Source organism: Alligator mississippiensis, chromosome 4, assembly GCF_030867095.1.
Source record: "Alligator mississippiensis isolate rAllMis1 chromosome 4, rAllMis1, whole genome shotgun sequence".
Lineage (NCBI taxonomy): Eukaryota > Metazoa > Chordata > Crocodylia > Alligatoridae > Alligator > Alligator mississippiensis.
This window is the reverse complement of record NC_081827.1, coordinates 178,092,718-178,109,181: the sequence shown is the minus strand read 5'-3', so window position 1 is coordinate 178,109,181 and position 16,464 is coordinate 178,092,718. Positions and strand designations below refer to the sequence as shown.

At 42.5% G+C, this 16,464-nt stretch overlaps 1 protein-coding gene across 10 annotated transcripts in view; it reads left to right on the top strand.

The window, feature by feature from the left end:
* The window catches only part of ERBB4 (erb-b2 receptor tyrosine kinase 4), a 1,202,068-nt gene that overhangs the window by 918,619 nt on the left and 266,985 nt on the right, over positions 1 to 16,464 (top strand). For all 10 annotated transcript variants that reach the window (XM_059727137.1, XM_059727134.1, XM_059727130.1 and 7 more), the window contains exon 13: positions 12,263 to 12,395. In XM_059727137.1, the coding sequence (XP_059583120.1) occupies positions 12,263 to 12,395 (133 nt within the window). The remainder of the gene's footprint in view (positions 1 to 12,262; positions 12,396 to 16,464) is intronic.

Genomic DNA, 16,464 nt, shown 5'->3' with positions numbered 1-16,464 from the left:
TACAAAATGGAGTTTTCAAGTTGCTTACAGGACAAGACTAACATGGCTACATTTTACTACTATTACATTCTATGTTAACATCAGCTACATTAGTTCAATTCAAGAACAGATTGAATTTTATTAGTAGATGTTTGGATTGTGAATCCAAAAAGATGACAAAGCCAGTAGGGAAATACATATTGCCTGAGCGAGGGACTAACATTAGAGGGATGGGGGTGAGGAGGTGAACACAACTAGGTTACAGAAAATACAGTGTTAGGCAACTAAGCCTGGGACTAAGGAGAGGGGGGTGGGAGAATGGGAGGGAGGGGGTTCGCGACGCTGAGAGAGAAAGAAGATAGATATACAGAAACCCGTACAATGGTCCACAGTGGTGGAGGAAGTAGGTCGAAAAAAGTGTCTCAGTCCATATAGAGTCTTATCGTGTGGGTCCTCTTCAGGTAGACAATGACACTGGCCAATTCCTTCAGTACCCTTGGATGAAGATTGTCCAGGCCTGCTGATTTAAACACATGCAGTCCCTCCAAATGCTTCTTCACTAGGTCAGTGTTAATTGTTGGTGGGTTGGAGTCCCTCTTGTGCCTGTCTATAGCCCCTTTGAGAGAGAAGTCTGTATCTGTGTTTAGGAATACAGATGCAAAGAACACATTTAGGACCTCATCTTTATCCATCCTATCTGTTACCAATTGCCCTAGTCTGTCTTGTAAGGGTCCTATGCTACCATGCGCCTTCTTTTTACTCCCTTTGTACCTAAAGAAGGACTTTTTGTTGTCTTCCATTTCAGTAGCCAGCCCGACTTCCATTTCTGCTTGGGCCTTTCTAACTGATTCCCTGCAAGTGTGAGCCAAGCAGGTATATTCCTCCATGGTGGCTATCCCCTGCTTCCACAGTCTGTATGCCTCTCTTTTTCTCCTTAGGCTCTCTTGGATTTCCCTGTTTAGCCAAGAGGGTTTCTTGGCTCTTTTACCTCCCTTTATGTGCACTGGGATGGTCCCCTTTTGTGCCTGAAGGATTATTCCCCTGAGGAATACCCACCCTTCCTGGTCTTCCATCTCACCAATGCTCTTGCCCTTCATGAATGGATCGAAGGAGCGAAGGATGCATGAAGGTGTGGGTCCTAGTATGTAGTTCCTCCTCTCACTGCAGCTGGATGTGGCCATTGGTCCAGCATGACTGGGGCTCCCCTGTTCAGGCCACCCCCACAACCCTGAACTTTCAAGAAGCTTCCAGCAGACACCCCATGATTCTGGCAACACCCTATGCCTTGGACTGGAAAATTCCTGTGTCTTCTACCTGTATGCCTCATCTGCTCCTGAAGTTTCCAGGGGCATATCCCTGCTTTCCCTGGCTTGGTTGCTCAGTGCTCCTCTCCCTTCCCCCACACCATCCCAGTACTCTGCGACCCTGTAGCTGCAGATCAAAAAAGCCTTGCAGCAACCCCGATGCATATGGCCCAGGTACCTGCCGACAATGGCCAAGACACTGAGATCACAGGGTTGCCTCCGTGCATGCCCAGTCCTGAAACTCTGCCCCCTGCCACACTGACCCACCAGAGGCAAATTGCCCACACTGAGTCCTGCAAATGGGGGAAGGGGTCCATGCTGGGGTCCAGGTGGCAGGGTGCCTGGCTGCGGCCTATGAGATATGGTGTGCAGGAGCCAGGGTCAGGGTCCATGGGACCGTGCCTACAAGTGGGAGCATGAGGGTCCCTGGCTGGGTGTGCAGGAGCCAGGGTGGGGTCTGTGGGAATATGTGAAAGCTCAGGGTTTCTCCTGGGCTTAGTGTCAGCTCTGTGTGTACATTGTGGGGTGCTTCATGACAGGAAGCAGGGGCACAGTTCAGGGACTTGGGTGCCCATGTCCTGGGGCTTGTGCAATGGACACAGATGCTTCCCTTCCTGCTGATGCCTTCCTGTAGCTGACAGATGGCTGGAGGCAGGAGACAGGGCTGGGAAGAGGAACTGTGTTGGGTCGGCTCTGGCAGAGCTCAAGGGCGGGGCCCTCTGGGCACTCTGCTGGAGCAGCCAAGTGCTAGCATGCCTCCCTGCAAGGGAAGGGAAGTGGGAGCCAGAAAAGACATTGGGATGCTGGAAGACAGTGACCTAACTTGAATCGATAGGGGAACTGATAAAAAAGTTCAATTCACCAGTCCAGCCTAGATCGATCTGATTTAAGTGTACCTCAAACTTCTGTACAGTTAGGGGTTTAGACTGATTTCTGATCACTTAGACCAGTCTGTAGGTAATATCTGTACCTGACCCTATAGACCAAGATGAAATAAATCTAGGCAAATTTTTACTTGTTGTGAATCATATTAATTTAGCAGGCAATTAACACCTTGAATAAATTATTATGCTTATTTAAAGCCTGACTTGAGGCTAATTGAAATCAGTAGGAGTCTTTCTATTTAATTTAGAGGCCTTTGGATCAGGCCCAGTCAGAAGTGGTTACTCATCAGCTATATATTTTTAAATGGCTGATATTCAAGTTACCTCTGTAGACTATGGAAACATTCTGAGTTTAATGCTTATACTCCATACGACTGCACTGATAATACACTTGCATTTATTCTGAAAATGTACATGAAAATGAATTGCTGTCACATCAGCAATGTCTTTGATACACAAATATTTTATGTAGCTTGAGTATATGTGAAAGCATATGTGAAAACATATTTAACCTATAAAAGTATGAAAAATATCTAAAACCTGTATATTTCTGTGAAGTGCCATAATTAAAAAAACCCACTAATGTATTTTGCAAGTTGTTTGAAAAATTCACCTTTTGCCTGCCAAGTTTCAATTCAATATTTTTAGTAGCTTGTGACTTCTTACTGCCTTTCTCTTTTATGGAATATTGACATGGAATTCTTCCTATTAAAATTTCATTTGGAAGTTCTAACATAGTAAGTGGCAACAAGTAAGTCATGATATTCCTGTATATGCATAATAATATATTATATTGTAAGCTGCCATGAGCCTTTTGTTGTGAAGGATGGCCTATAAAAATAAATAAATAATTGCATATACACATGTGTGTGTATAATAGTATATCTGTATGTGTGTGTGTGTGTGTGTACGTACACATTATATATTTATAATTATAACAATATTACTCAATTAAACAAGCAAAGAAAAAGTCGTATATATTATATATATATCTATAATATATATAAGTATATATAATTATATTTTAGATGTATAAAATATTCTCTAATGAATATTTACTTACTTTTTCAAGGCATTCTTCCTTAAATTATTTTATCCTTTTCAACTCATCAGGCAGAACCAGACAAGCATGCACATGCTATCTATGGCACTGTAGACCTGTCTGTGGCACTGCAAACCACAGGCACCACATATGCACACATTTGCTTATATACAGCACAGTGCGGGTTTTTGACACCAGGAGATCCCAGTGTCAAAAAAAAATCCATGACAGAAAGAAGTGGGGAGATGCTGCCGGAAACCAGAGCCTGGCTAACCAGAGCCACATTCCAGCTGCTGGATAGGCTCCACCCACCTGGCTAGCCACTGCTGGAGTCCTGGGAGGAAACCAGAAACCTCAGATAAGACTGCTGGGGCCAACCCAGTTGCTGGCCCCAGCAGTAGCATAGCAATGGGGAGACAAGTGGGGCATGCCCCCAGCGGGGCACCGGCCAGGACCTCCAGGGGTACTCAGTCCCCCAGCAGCACTGCTGGCATTTCTGGGCTTAGCGATCAGCTGCCAAGGGGCCCTCCCCGCCACCCTGTGATCGGCTATGGACATGGCGGGGGAAGTGGAAATGGAAGCATTGGCCAATGCTACTCCACTGGGCCCTAGCCTCCCTTACTCCACCCAGGACAACTTGCCACACACCAGATCTTGTTTGCAGGAGTGTTCCCCCAGGAAAAGTAACAGAGGCACAACTATGAGCCAGTGCTATTTGTCCCTAGGGAAATGCATATGCCCATTCATGTGGACACACCCAATTAGGCTAATCACAAGTTGAAAAGTATGCATATCTACTGTTCTTTGCAGAATTAAGCAATACAGTAATGTAACAAACCACTACAATGGTTTTCCTAAAGGGATCACTTATTTCTGTTTGCTGTTGGTAAAGTGTAAAACAGGATATTGTGTTCTATGGGAACATTGTTCAAAGGCACTCTAAAGACCTTTGTAGTTTTTATCAGATTTAGATATGGATAGATCTTTTGGCTAGGTACAGACATTATACTTTTACCAGTATAAGTGATCAGAAACAGGTCTATACCAGGGGTGTCCAACCTTTTTGAATATGGGGCCGGATTATTAACTTTTTACCACCCAGTGGGCCAGCAAGCCATATTCAAAGACCTCAGAGGAAGTGATATAACATCACCCCCCCCCCCCCCACCGAAGTGAAAGTACAGTGTTTACTTTCATTTCCCATCACAGCACCTCGGGCCTCCAAAAACAGCTTGGAGATCTGCATGGTGGCCTGTGGGCTGTATATTGGACAAGCCTGGTCTATATCCATACCAGAACAGAAGTTTGTCACATAAAACTCATCTATAACCATAACAGAACAGAAGTTCAGCATATATAGACTGGTTTAAAAATAGTGCAACCTAATCTAAGATTTGCCTCCCCAACCAAAAGGCAAATGTATGTTCTGTTTGCTACTGATCTAAACTATGCCACTTACATAAAACTGCGTAATTTAGATCAATTCCACCTCAGGCTTTTTGAATGTCTGTACATAGCCTTTATGTCTAATTTATCTTCTTGCATTAATATTATTCTGTTTACTGAACAATTTATTTTAACAAAGTTGAAAACCCAAAAGCACTGTCTAGGTTATCCAAAACTAAGTGACTAAAATTTGGTAAGTATCACCAGTTAGCATGTTAACTAGCACAATTTCCATTTAATTAGAAGATGAGTAGTATATCCCATTGTGAAAATGAAAGAAAAAAGAAGCCCAGCTAATGTGTTTTACTGGGAGGGAAGCAGTACCCATAAAAACTGAGACAAGCATACCTTGAAGACATACTTAGGAGAGGCAACATGTAGTTACTTGAATTAGAGCTTGGATAAACATTTTACAGTGGATGTAAAAACCGTTGGAGCATAGTGCATACTTTACAATTTGGGGCAAATGTTCTCAGAGCATTTTCCTACTTATTCTCTTCTTCCTGCAAGCTTCATTCACTTGCTCCATAGTCTCAAAGTCTAAAGCTCCTCCTTTTCCCAAGAGTATTTCATTATCCTATTCAGTTCAGTCTGTCCAGCTGAGGGTGTCTATCTTACTTTCAGTAAACATTTACATAACATTGTTTGCATTTTACACAGTACAGTCTGCTCTTTGTGAGGCAGTGTGTTGTGATATTAGCACAAATATTGCCAGCATTGCTGTATCCAACAGCATTATTAAGGAATCAGCTTTGTATGTACTGCAACTAATAATCTGCTTCTTCTGTACCATCTGGAACAAAGATTACCTTGGATTACTTCGGTAATATTCTTTTAAAAACTCTTGTAAATAATACATTAGGGTTTTATTAGTGATATGATATCAAAAGACATTATTTCCACTTCCAGAAGACAGCACAGCAAATCAAGAAATTCTTGTAGCTGTTTTTCCCAGCTACTGAGAGAACTACTTGTGAGAGCAATACAGCAGTGTGAATCAGCAAGAATTAAAACCTCACCCAAGTGGGTTAGCCAACCTTACCCTTTTGCCCTAAGCTGTTTGGAAGAGGCTAATGCTTTTAGCAATTAAGTTCATGAATCTTTGAGACCTAATTGACTTTTTCTTTGCTTGTTTAATTAACTGAGTAATATTGTTATGGAATTTTTATTTAATACTACAAGAGATGCCTAATGAAAGATTATTTCACAGTTTGTTTATAGTGTAAACAGAAGTTTCCCTCCCCCTCTCCCTCTTCTTTAACAGATTTTTCTTTTCTTGTTGAACTTTCAGAAACCCCTGGAAACAGTTTGGGTTTAGAAATGGTTTCTGGTGTAGAGAGATACTGGGACCCGATTCCCATTTATATTGAGGTTACTTTACTCTGGAATAGGGTGACCATCATAGAGGACAATCAGGTTGTCCTCTGTCCTCTGTTTATACGAAACCCATCACCTTTATGTCCTCTATTTTTCTCTTCAAGAAAGTAGTTGTGCTTTCTCTTCAAGAGAAAAATAGAGGACCTAAAGGCGATGGGTTTCGTATCAGTAGAGGACAGAGTATCAGAAAACTGGAATGTCCTCTATGAGAGCCACACTACTTGAAGTGTAGAGGGACGTTTATATAGTTGGGAATCTATATAATTGGACATGTATATAATTTGCATGAACAGAAGGCCCCCTCCTTACACTTCTGTAATAAAGTTACTAGAGACTCTTTAGTATAAATGTGAACCAGTTCATAAATCCAGACAGAATTTGTATGGTATCAGTAACTGAGGCAGTCCGAAAATAATTTAGCTGTTTGCTATAAACTGAACTGTATCCTTTAGACCTTGTTCTCTGTTAAAGCAGTTGTGATGCCCTTACAGGAAACTGATCTCTATAGTGGACAGGCTGTTATTCTCCACAAAGGCCTACTATGTACCTACTATGTACCTCCCAGGCATGGCTGCCCCAGCCTCCCTGATACCTCCTAGCTCTCCCCATGACTACCTGCTCTGCCTTCTCTGCTTTGTGCTTCCAAGAGAATAACTAGTGATTACTGCCTAGATTGAGCAGTGCGTTCTACAGTTCTGCCTATGCCATACAAATAAATCAGACACAAAGGGGAGTGGAAACAACTCCCAGTTTTCTCCCCCTATACTGTTAAATAAACTAGTTCTATATAATCTGCAGATTTTAATGCTAAATTAACTGCACACTTTCTTTTTCTTTTTCTCACACATAAGGAAGTGACTGTTGGAGCACAACTACTTTCTGTAATGGTACCCTAAAGCATATTTCTAACTTAACTTGGGAGCTAATACATTTAGTATTTATGAACATGACTAGATCAGCCGTTCTGTTTCCTTTTCATCCATTCTATTTATTCCCTTTCTTCTCTTGGCTAGTTCATGTGGGCACTATAAACGTCAAGCTATTTCCTCTCTAACAGACCAGTGGTCTAACATACTGGCAGTGGCTAATTCAGCGGCCATTAGCCTGCACCTCATATCTCCAGCTCTGTTCTCAACTTCCAGGCATTTTCATTAACCACACAAACAGTTGAGAATTACTCTTGTACCACCTCACATCCTGTACCTCACTGCAACCCCAGGGGTCAACTTTTCAAACAAAGTAATCCAGCAACAAAGTGCTGATGGTGTCTTTGCCAAGGTATTTATATTAGTTGTGAGTTGAAGGTCTTACATCTGCAGCCAGGAACTGTCTTGGTTCATGTCCATGTCTTCAGGTAGACATTGGACACTTTGAAATACCAGTAAAGTGTCTTAAGATATTTGGAAAGAGGAAACATAATGTTTGGAATACATGTAGCATTTGCAATGCCTGGAGGGTTCTGACTTTATAACAAAGGGCTGACATAACTCAATTCATTTAAAAGAAAAGGCAACCTGATTGAAATAATAAAATCTGCTATTAGAAAATTAAGTCTGAAAGACTGTTAGAGAAAAATGTGAAATTCTATCAATTTAAGGTTAGAGCAGTGTTGAAGAGGCTTGAGGGCTTAATCTCTTCTCATTTTCACTTTACATCAATAGGCTTTTGACTTCAATGGGATTATAAGAATGTAATTGAGAAGAGAATCAGATACATTAATTTTTTGGCAAACTTAGAATGAACACAGTCAAATGAAAAATGAATGGCCAGGTTAAAAGTCTGTTTTGGGCTTGGGTGAAGCTCACACTGATGTTTTGAAGGTCAGAAGGAAATATTTAAAGGACCATACCATTTCTGTCTGCAACAGAATGAATGCTTTTTTTTCTTGCTTTTATTTGAATGAGAATAATTGCATTTTCTTCAGATAAAAGAATATAAAGGACAGCAGTAGCTACCTTGTCACCAAACTATCCCAGACCTGATGAGGCCAGTTCCTGGTCCTTAGATATTTGTATAGCTCCAGCACCTTGAACTGCATATTCATTGTTCAGTACTGGAGGAAGTAGTATATGGAACCTGTAAAACTAAAGATACGGCATAATGTAGGCATATGGAACCAACAGCAGAAGTAAATCTCCTGCCTTTGAAACTGCTTATTTAGGCCAGAGGATACCAGCTCCCTGACTGGCTCTCTATGCAGCTTTGAATAATAGAAGGGTGAAACAGCATAGCCTTCTTTCTGCACTGAGACGCATAAAACCATTTTGCATTGAAAGAAAAATCATTCAATGAAGATTTGCCAGGTTTTGATAAGTCAAAAGAATCCATATCTGATTTCAAGAACAAAGCAAAAGAAGATGGTGCTTCTCAGGGCTGCAGTTCTTGCTTAACCTACTGACAACAATTCAGATACCTTGTTACGGTCTTCTTTGTGTCTAGTCTTTGGACTGGTCAAGAGAAATCTGTGTAATGCAACCCATGCTGGACTGTGGTTTTACTCATTATTTTCTCCAGGTGAGGTGCTGGATAGTAAATGCAGTGGGCAGTAAGTTGGATGATGATGAAGAAAGAATGAAATAAGCAATGCAGATCAAAGGGATGCATTCTGCCCTTGTGACACGTTTCATCCCTCACAGCATTATAAAGTAGGTGCGAGAAACACCGTGTAACAAATAAAAGAAGACATAAGCAAGGCACACCCTATTGATCAAAAAGGCACATGAACAAGCACAGCACCAGCATCAAGTACTGCACCACAGTGAAAAAAGAGGTGATTAAGTGGTAGTTAAAGAGGGAACCAGTGTATGAAGCACTGTTCTGTACTGTGCACGAGACTTCTATGACAGATATTCAGTGAGTTGTTAATGAGGCACATTCAGGCATTCCGCCTGGCACAAAAAGAGAATAAATACTTCCACACCCGAGAGAAATTTAAATGTGGAACATTATGCATTACAGTAAGGAAAAGCAATGGATAAACAGACTACTGTAGGGAGCAGGCAGTGACCTATTGCAGACTGCAGGAATGATTTAGGAGGCTTGTACTCATCAGCTAAGAAAACTCAACATCCATTTGTGCTGTTAGGTGCTATCCATTACAATCTATCTTAACAACAGTCCCAAGCCAAGCCTGACAGTAAAACAAGCCTATTATTTGGTATCTTGAAAGGGAAATACGGTAATTATAATCACCCCATTCCACTGCCATCTATTACTGTCAGGGACTGTGTCTTAGGCCCTCTCTACACATTATAACTATTGAACAAGTATATCTTCAATTATGCAATACATTTAGACTGGTTACATATGCAAATTAACTGTCCTGCCTTAGCAAGGTCCAACTAACTATAAAGTTATTGCTTGAAAATGTGTAATAACTTCATAGCTGGTTTCAGTCTAGCCTTAATTTAAATGTGCAGGCAGTCTTCAAAGAGACCACAGCTGATGCAGTCTCCCAGGCACTGGGGAGCACAGTGCACACCTTGGGGCTGGGATATTGCAGCCAATGTAGTTTCCCAGCTGCAGGAGTGTGAAGGAGCTTCATGCCCCCCCTGTGGCTGGGATACTGCAGCAGCACCCCACAGCTGTGGGTGCTGGGAGTCCTGCAGCTGATAGGGCTCTCAGTCCCTTGCCTGTGTGGTACAGCTGGGACCAAGGGCTCCGTCAGGCACAGGACTCTTGGTCCCAGCTGCAGCTCTAATTCAGGCAACAACTCTAATTCACTGACTGCATATGCTTGCACAGTTTCCCATAATCTGTTCCTTGGTGCAAAATCCCCACCATGGGAAGAGGGAGTGAGTTCCACAGGCCTTCATGACAGGGGAGGGTGGGATGTGCAGGAGCATTCATAGTAGAACAAAATTCATCATACTTTGTAATACCATCAAGTGTAATCTTATCAGACTTATGCCAATGCTGAACTTCTCAGAAAAATCTGAATCCTGTGCTTGATGGGGCCCTTGGTCTCAGCTGCCAATGGCTCCCATGGCTGGGAGTCCGCACAGCAAAGGGGGCTCCCATCCGTGGGAGCTTGCTTCTTGTCAACACAGGGAGAGCTCAGGATCAGGCTCCCCCCTATACCAGCAAGAAGCCATGATTGGATCTAATGCACGATTGTGTGGATCACGCATTAAATTCAATTGTACTCTTACCTGCATGTATAGAGGGGGCCTTATTCTGTGTTGCTGCAGTGTCTGGCACAATGGGGCCCTGGTCTCAGTTGACCCAAGGGCACTACTGTAATAGAAATGAAAAGTAATAATGAAATGTGCAAAACTGTTCTAAATTCTGTTGACTTTTATGTTGCTGTTTTCAAAATGCATGTGCTAGAATGACACATTGAATTAAAATTGGATTTTTCTGAAAAGTTCAGCATTGGCATAAGTCTGATAAGATTACACTTGATGGTATTACAAAGTATGATGAATTTGTTCAACTATGAATGCTCCTACAAATCCCACCCTCCCCTGTAATGAAGGCCTGTGGAACTCACCCCCTCTTCCCATGGGGGGATTTTGCATCAAGGAACAGATTATGAGAAACTGTGCAAGCATATGCAGTCAGTGAATTAGAGTTGTTGCCTGATCAGTCCCAGTCTTTGCTTCTCCATGCCTGGTAGAGAATATAGGCAGACAAGATTCTTTGGGTAAATGTGATATTTTTTTATTAGGCCAAATAAATATTTAGAAAAATTGTTCTTTGCAAGCTTTTGGGAAGAAACACCCTTCTTCACGTACAGGGAGAGTCTGCTGCTGATGTGTTCTCCATGGCGGAAGAAAAGCCAATATGCAAAATACAGGTCTGTGAAACTGCAAATGCGTAGCAGTGAAGATCAGAGAGAATGGGAGACAATAGGTGTAAGACATATAGGCGGGGGAAAGAGGGGAACGTTGAGCTGATGATAGAATATAGCTCGTAAAATGCAGACAGGTGATCTGGGTTTATCAGATGGCAGGCAGGTTATAATGTGCCATAAATCCAATGTCTATATTTAGTCCATGCTTTTTTGTATCCAGTAGATTTATGAAGTGAAGTTTGTAGACTTGTCTTCAAAAGGTATTTTGTAAATTCCCTTTGAGGATTAGAACTGAGAAATTGGAGAGACGGTGGTTTTCTTGTGAGAAGTGTGCACCCACAGGTAATTGGGTATTTTTGTCTTTGATAGATTTTCAGTGTGCGTTCATTCTGGTACGCAGTTGTTGTTTTGTTTCACCTTTATATTTTCCATCAGGGCATTTGGTGCACTGGATGAGATATACATTTCTGGAGGTGCAGGTGTAAGATCCAGGAATTGTGATGGGTCTATTGTGGGGGTGGTGGAGATAATGTTGGCTGGTTTTACATGTTTTGTCCTGACATGGTCTGAATCCATTCGGTGTGCTTTGGGCCCAAGGAAGTTTACTTCTGCTGATGAGGTTGGCAAGGTTCAGTGATTGTTTGAAGTTTAGGATGGGTGGTTCCAGAAAGATCTCTTTAAGAACTGGGTCGTCTTCTAGTATGGGTTACAATTGTTTGAGGATTTTCCATATAGGTTCCAGGGAAGAAAGGTACGTCATAACTAATGGTGTGCGATCCATGGGAATTTTCTTTTTGTACTGTAGCAATTCTTCACGTGGTATCTAGGTGGCTCTTGCAAAAGTGCAATCTATCTCTCTAGAGGAGTGTCCTTGTTGGGTGAATGCTCTTTTGAGATTTGGAATGTGACGATCGTGGGTATTCTCCTCAATGCAAATTCCATGGTATCGGAGGGCTTGGCTATAGAATACAGCTTTCTTGGTGTGTTTAGGGTGATTGCTGGTTCTGTGCAGATATGTATGTTGGTCCATGGGGTTCTTGTATGTGGTGGTTTGTATTTTACCATTCTGGATATTGATCATAGTGTCTAAAAAGGAAATGTTGGTGCTGGAGTATTCAAGAGAATCTGATGGAGAGGTGATGATTATTGAATTTGTGATGGAAATTAATTAGAGACTGCAGGTTTTCAGTCCAAATTATAAAGATGTCATCATTCAGAGATTATTGAATTTTTCCCTGCTCTGTGCAAAGAGGAAGAAGTCCTTGATACAGAGGTCCTCTGCCTGTCCCTCAGCTGCTCTTCTTTGGATGCTGGGTGAAAGTTATCCTTCTCTGGATCCTGGGTGAAAGATATCCCAGTGATTTAGAAGATAAGATTCACAATCTAACAACTAATGACATTTACAATTACCTTCATTTCTCTCTCATTTTTGTAGCTGCAGATGGAATGGTGTGTAACAAATTATGCTCCAGTGATGGCTGTTGGGGACCAGGACCAGACCAGTGCCTCTCCTGCAAGCGTTTCATCAGAGGAAGGACCTGTATAGAGTCTTGTAACCTTTATGATGGGTAAGGCATCACTTTCACTTAAATTTTTGCTAAGCAGAATTGATAATGTAGACAGATTCTGATATTTATGAAAGAAATCAGAATTGCTCATTAGCAGTACCTGGCTATCAACCCATTTTATAAAAAAAGATGCTTAAAAAAAATCCTTACCATATCCTCTGCTCAAAACTTTTCTAAATAAATTATATTTGACCAAAGATCCTTTATTTCCTGCTCTAATGGCAAACATCCCTTATTTTTCCCTCTAATGAGATAACTGCGATACAGACAATGACACTTAAACATATAGGGATTGTTTCCATGAGTGCACACGTGCAGTTTGCAGTGTCACAAACCCATCTGCATTGCCACAAACTGTACACAACACAGATGCACATGTTTGCTGTGCTGCTGATTAGCAGCACAGTGGGTTTTTTGATACCAGGAGATACCAGTGTAAAAAATAAAGTGCCAAAAAAAGTGTTGTGGTTCACATGGCTGCAGCATGCGCTGCCCAAAACAGGGGCCTGGCCGGCCAGAGCCACACTTCAGATGCCTGCCAGGCTCTGCATGCTCAGATCGCTGCTGCTGCAGCCTCAGTAGGCTCCCAGCATCCCAGGTGCTGGCCGCAGCCTATTCTATCCCACCCGGGGTAATTTGCCTCACGCCAGAGTGGGTATGAAGAGGTGTGCCTAAGGACAACTAGCAGGGACACAAATATGCTGCTGCTATTTTTCCCCAGGGAAACACATGTTCCTGCTCATGAGGATGCACACATAGGGCACATCCAGATGAGCATGGATATTAGTTTCCCCAGGTGCAAGTAGTAGTGGCATACCTTGGCCTGCTGCTGCTCGTCCCCATGGAACACCAGTGCCATTTGGGCTCTGGCATACAGCAGGTACCCTGAGTGGGGTAGGGGAAGCTGGGGCCAGCAGCTGTGCTGACTCTAGAAGCCTTACCTAGGGATCTGGCAGCAAGCTGGCAGCTGGCAAGCTGGCTCTGGCTGGCCAGGCTCCAGTTTTGGGCAGCGCACACTACTGCCATGAGTGCCACCTTGCTTTTTTTTTTTTGGCATAGTTTTTTTTTACCCTCCATGCTGCAAGTTAGCAGTGCAGGGAACACGTACATGTGTGATGTGCATGCCTTCTTTCTCCTGAATGCAGCCATAATGTCCTTGAGTGGAATTTCATGGAACCAGAAAGTGAGTTCATAGATTCATAGATGCTAGGGTCGGAAGGGACCTCAGTAGATCATCGAGTCCACTAGGACTCCAAGATCCCTTTCCACTTCCTTGCCACCCAGCAGGTCATTCCCTAGGCTGTAGGTGTGCTGGACATTTTTCCTCCCTAGGTGCAGCACTTTGCATTTCTCCTTGTTGAACTGCATTCTGTTGTTTTCTGCCCACTTGTCTAACCTGTCCAGGTCTGCTTGCAGCTGTTCCCTGCCCTCCGGCGTGTCCACTTCTCCCCATAGCTTTGTGTCATCTGCAAACTTGGACAGAGTACATTTCACTCCCTCGTCCAAGTCGCTGATGAAGACATTAAAGATTATCGGTCCAAGGACCGAGCCCTGCGGGACCCCACTGGCCACACCCTTCCAGGTCGAAACCGACCCATCCACCATGACTCTCTGGGTGCTACCCTCCAGCCAATTCGCCACCCACCGGACTGTGTAGTCATCCAAGTCACAGCCTCTTAACTTGTTCACCAGTATGGGGTGGGATACCGTATCGAAGGCCTTCCTGAAGTCTAAGTATACGACATCCACCCCTCCTCCTGTGTCCAGGCGTTTCATAACCTGGTCATAAAAAGAGACTAGATTGGTCAGGCATGATCTGCCTGCCACGAACCCGTGCTGGTTTCCCCTCAGCATAATTTGTCCTGCCAGGCTCTCGCAAATGTGAGCCTTGATAATTTTTTCAAAGACTTTGCCAAGGATGGAGGTGAGACGGACTGGCCTATAGTTGCCCGGGTCCTCCTCCTCCCCTTCTTGAAAATGGGGACCACATTGGCCCTTTTCCAGTCGTCCGGGACTTGGCCCGTGTGCCACGAGCGTTCAAATATTCCCGCCAGGATCCTATTCCTCCCTGGGCCTTCCTTTTACTCCCTATGTATCTAAAAAACAATTTTTTGTTATCCTTTACTTGGGATGCCATCCTCAGCTCCATTGTAGCTTTGGCCCATCTAACTGCCTCCCTACAAGTAGGAGCAGAGGAGGTATACTCCTCTTTGGCAATACCTAACAACTGTCCTTCAATTGCAATGACACCCTTTGTGGTCCCCAAGCCAAGTATTTTTATAGCATTACCAGCAGACATTTTATAAGTTAAGCTTGTTGGCAATGCATGGTGCAGCCACACACCACATGCCCCCACCGTGGTGTCTCATTAAATTTTGAAGGTTGATTTTTTTCCTCTTGCTCCCCATACCTAATTCCTGAAGTGCTTTTGTATAATCTATGGTGGGAGAGTGGTGTCCTACTGACCGCAAGGAACGGACTCTGTGAATCTGTCATTTGACAGAAAAATACATTGGAAAGTCCCATGTTGGATTATCAGAAATAAAAAAAAGGGGGCTGGAGGGTAGAATTTCATTTTACATACAGATTCAAAAAGGTGCTTGACTTTTCTTAATAATGATTAACTAATCATAACTAGTTTTAATTATCTTGTGCACCTGAGAACAAGATTATCACAATTATCTTGTGAACCTGAGAATAATACATGACTGTCTTTTTCCTCTTCTTCCTCTCTGCTTCCTTTCACACTAGCTCATGTGACTATTATAAATGGACACCCCATAAATACGAACCTTAACCTACCATAAATGCTTCCCAAAGCAAGGAAAATACAAGAAAATCTGTCAATGTATAGCATTATGTGCATGCAAATTATTGAAGTAGAAGCCCAAGTTGCATTCTCATGTACACTAGGGTATATCTGTATCAACTTATGCTGCAGAATTTGGCCTCTGATTCCCACATCAACCATAACTCAGCAGCATTGTTAGTTAAGCATTGTATTATGATCACATTGCAATATAGGGGTTGTCATAATCAAAACACCCTCTTGCACAGGGGACAGAGATTCAGTCTTCTCTCCCAGTAATTCAAGAGGTATGCAACTCTTGGGGGATTTGGTGGAGACTGGAATTGTATAGTGAAGGTCCTGCATATTTGTCTTGTTATTCAGTTCCAGTGGCATCAGCTTTTAGAGCCTCTTTGTGTCCTCTCTCAGGGGTGTATTGCTTACCATGAAGAATTTTGGCACCAGAGTTAAAGGAGCCTGAGACTACTTTTCAGTGAAAATCTTCAATAGGAGTGTCAGTGGTACATTGTATTTGGTCAATAAAACAAATATAAAGGTCCTCACCTCAGCAGGTAGAACATGACATGGCTCCACTGGTATCAACAAGCTCCACAAATGTATTGTTTTTAACTTCTTTATTCAGTGGCACACATTGGATATCTGGAGGCAATAGGCTGTATGATGACTTGCCAGACATTCATTTAAAAAACAAATGACAAAAAAATTAAAAATTCACAAGCATTAGAAGCTGGAAGTGGTACTTTTCCAGATCTGTGCTATATGCAAATAAAATGATTCTTAGGAAATTTGTGATATGAAGGGTTTTGTTTAATAAAATAAAAATTGTTTAAAAAATAAAATTTGATGGAAAGTCATCGACCTTTTGGAGAGTATGGGATGTAATGGGACTGCTGAACACAAACTTAATTAAAAGTAGCAGAAATGGCACCGCAGAGATCAATACATCTGAAACACTCTCCTGTGTGATGAGAAGTTTTGTGTGCAGCAAATGCATTTCTTAATTTAAGGGGTCGTGGGTGGGGAAAAGTGATCCCATAGACAAAGAGGAAAACTCAGGTAGCTGCAGTTGATGTCTCTCTCTGATGGTCTCCTTACTTCTGAATAGAAAGAAAAAAACACGTTGATATTTTTTTGCATGGAGAAGTATACTGCTTGACTTGTCACTAGGGCATACAGCAAAGAATGGTACATTTAATGGGCCCAGTCTACAGCTGGTATAAATTGGCATAGCTCCATTGAAGTTAATGAAACCACATTGAT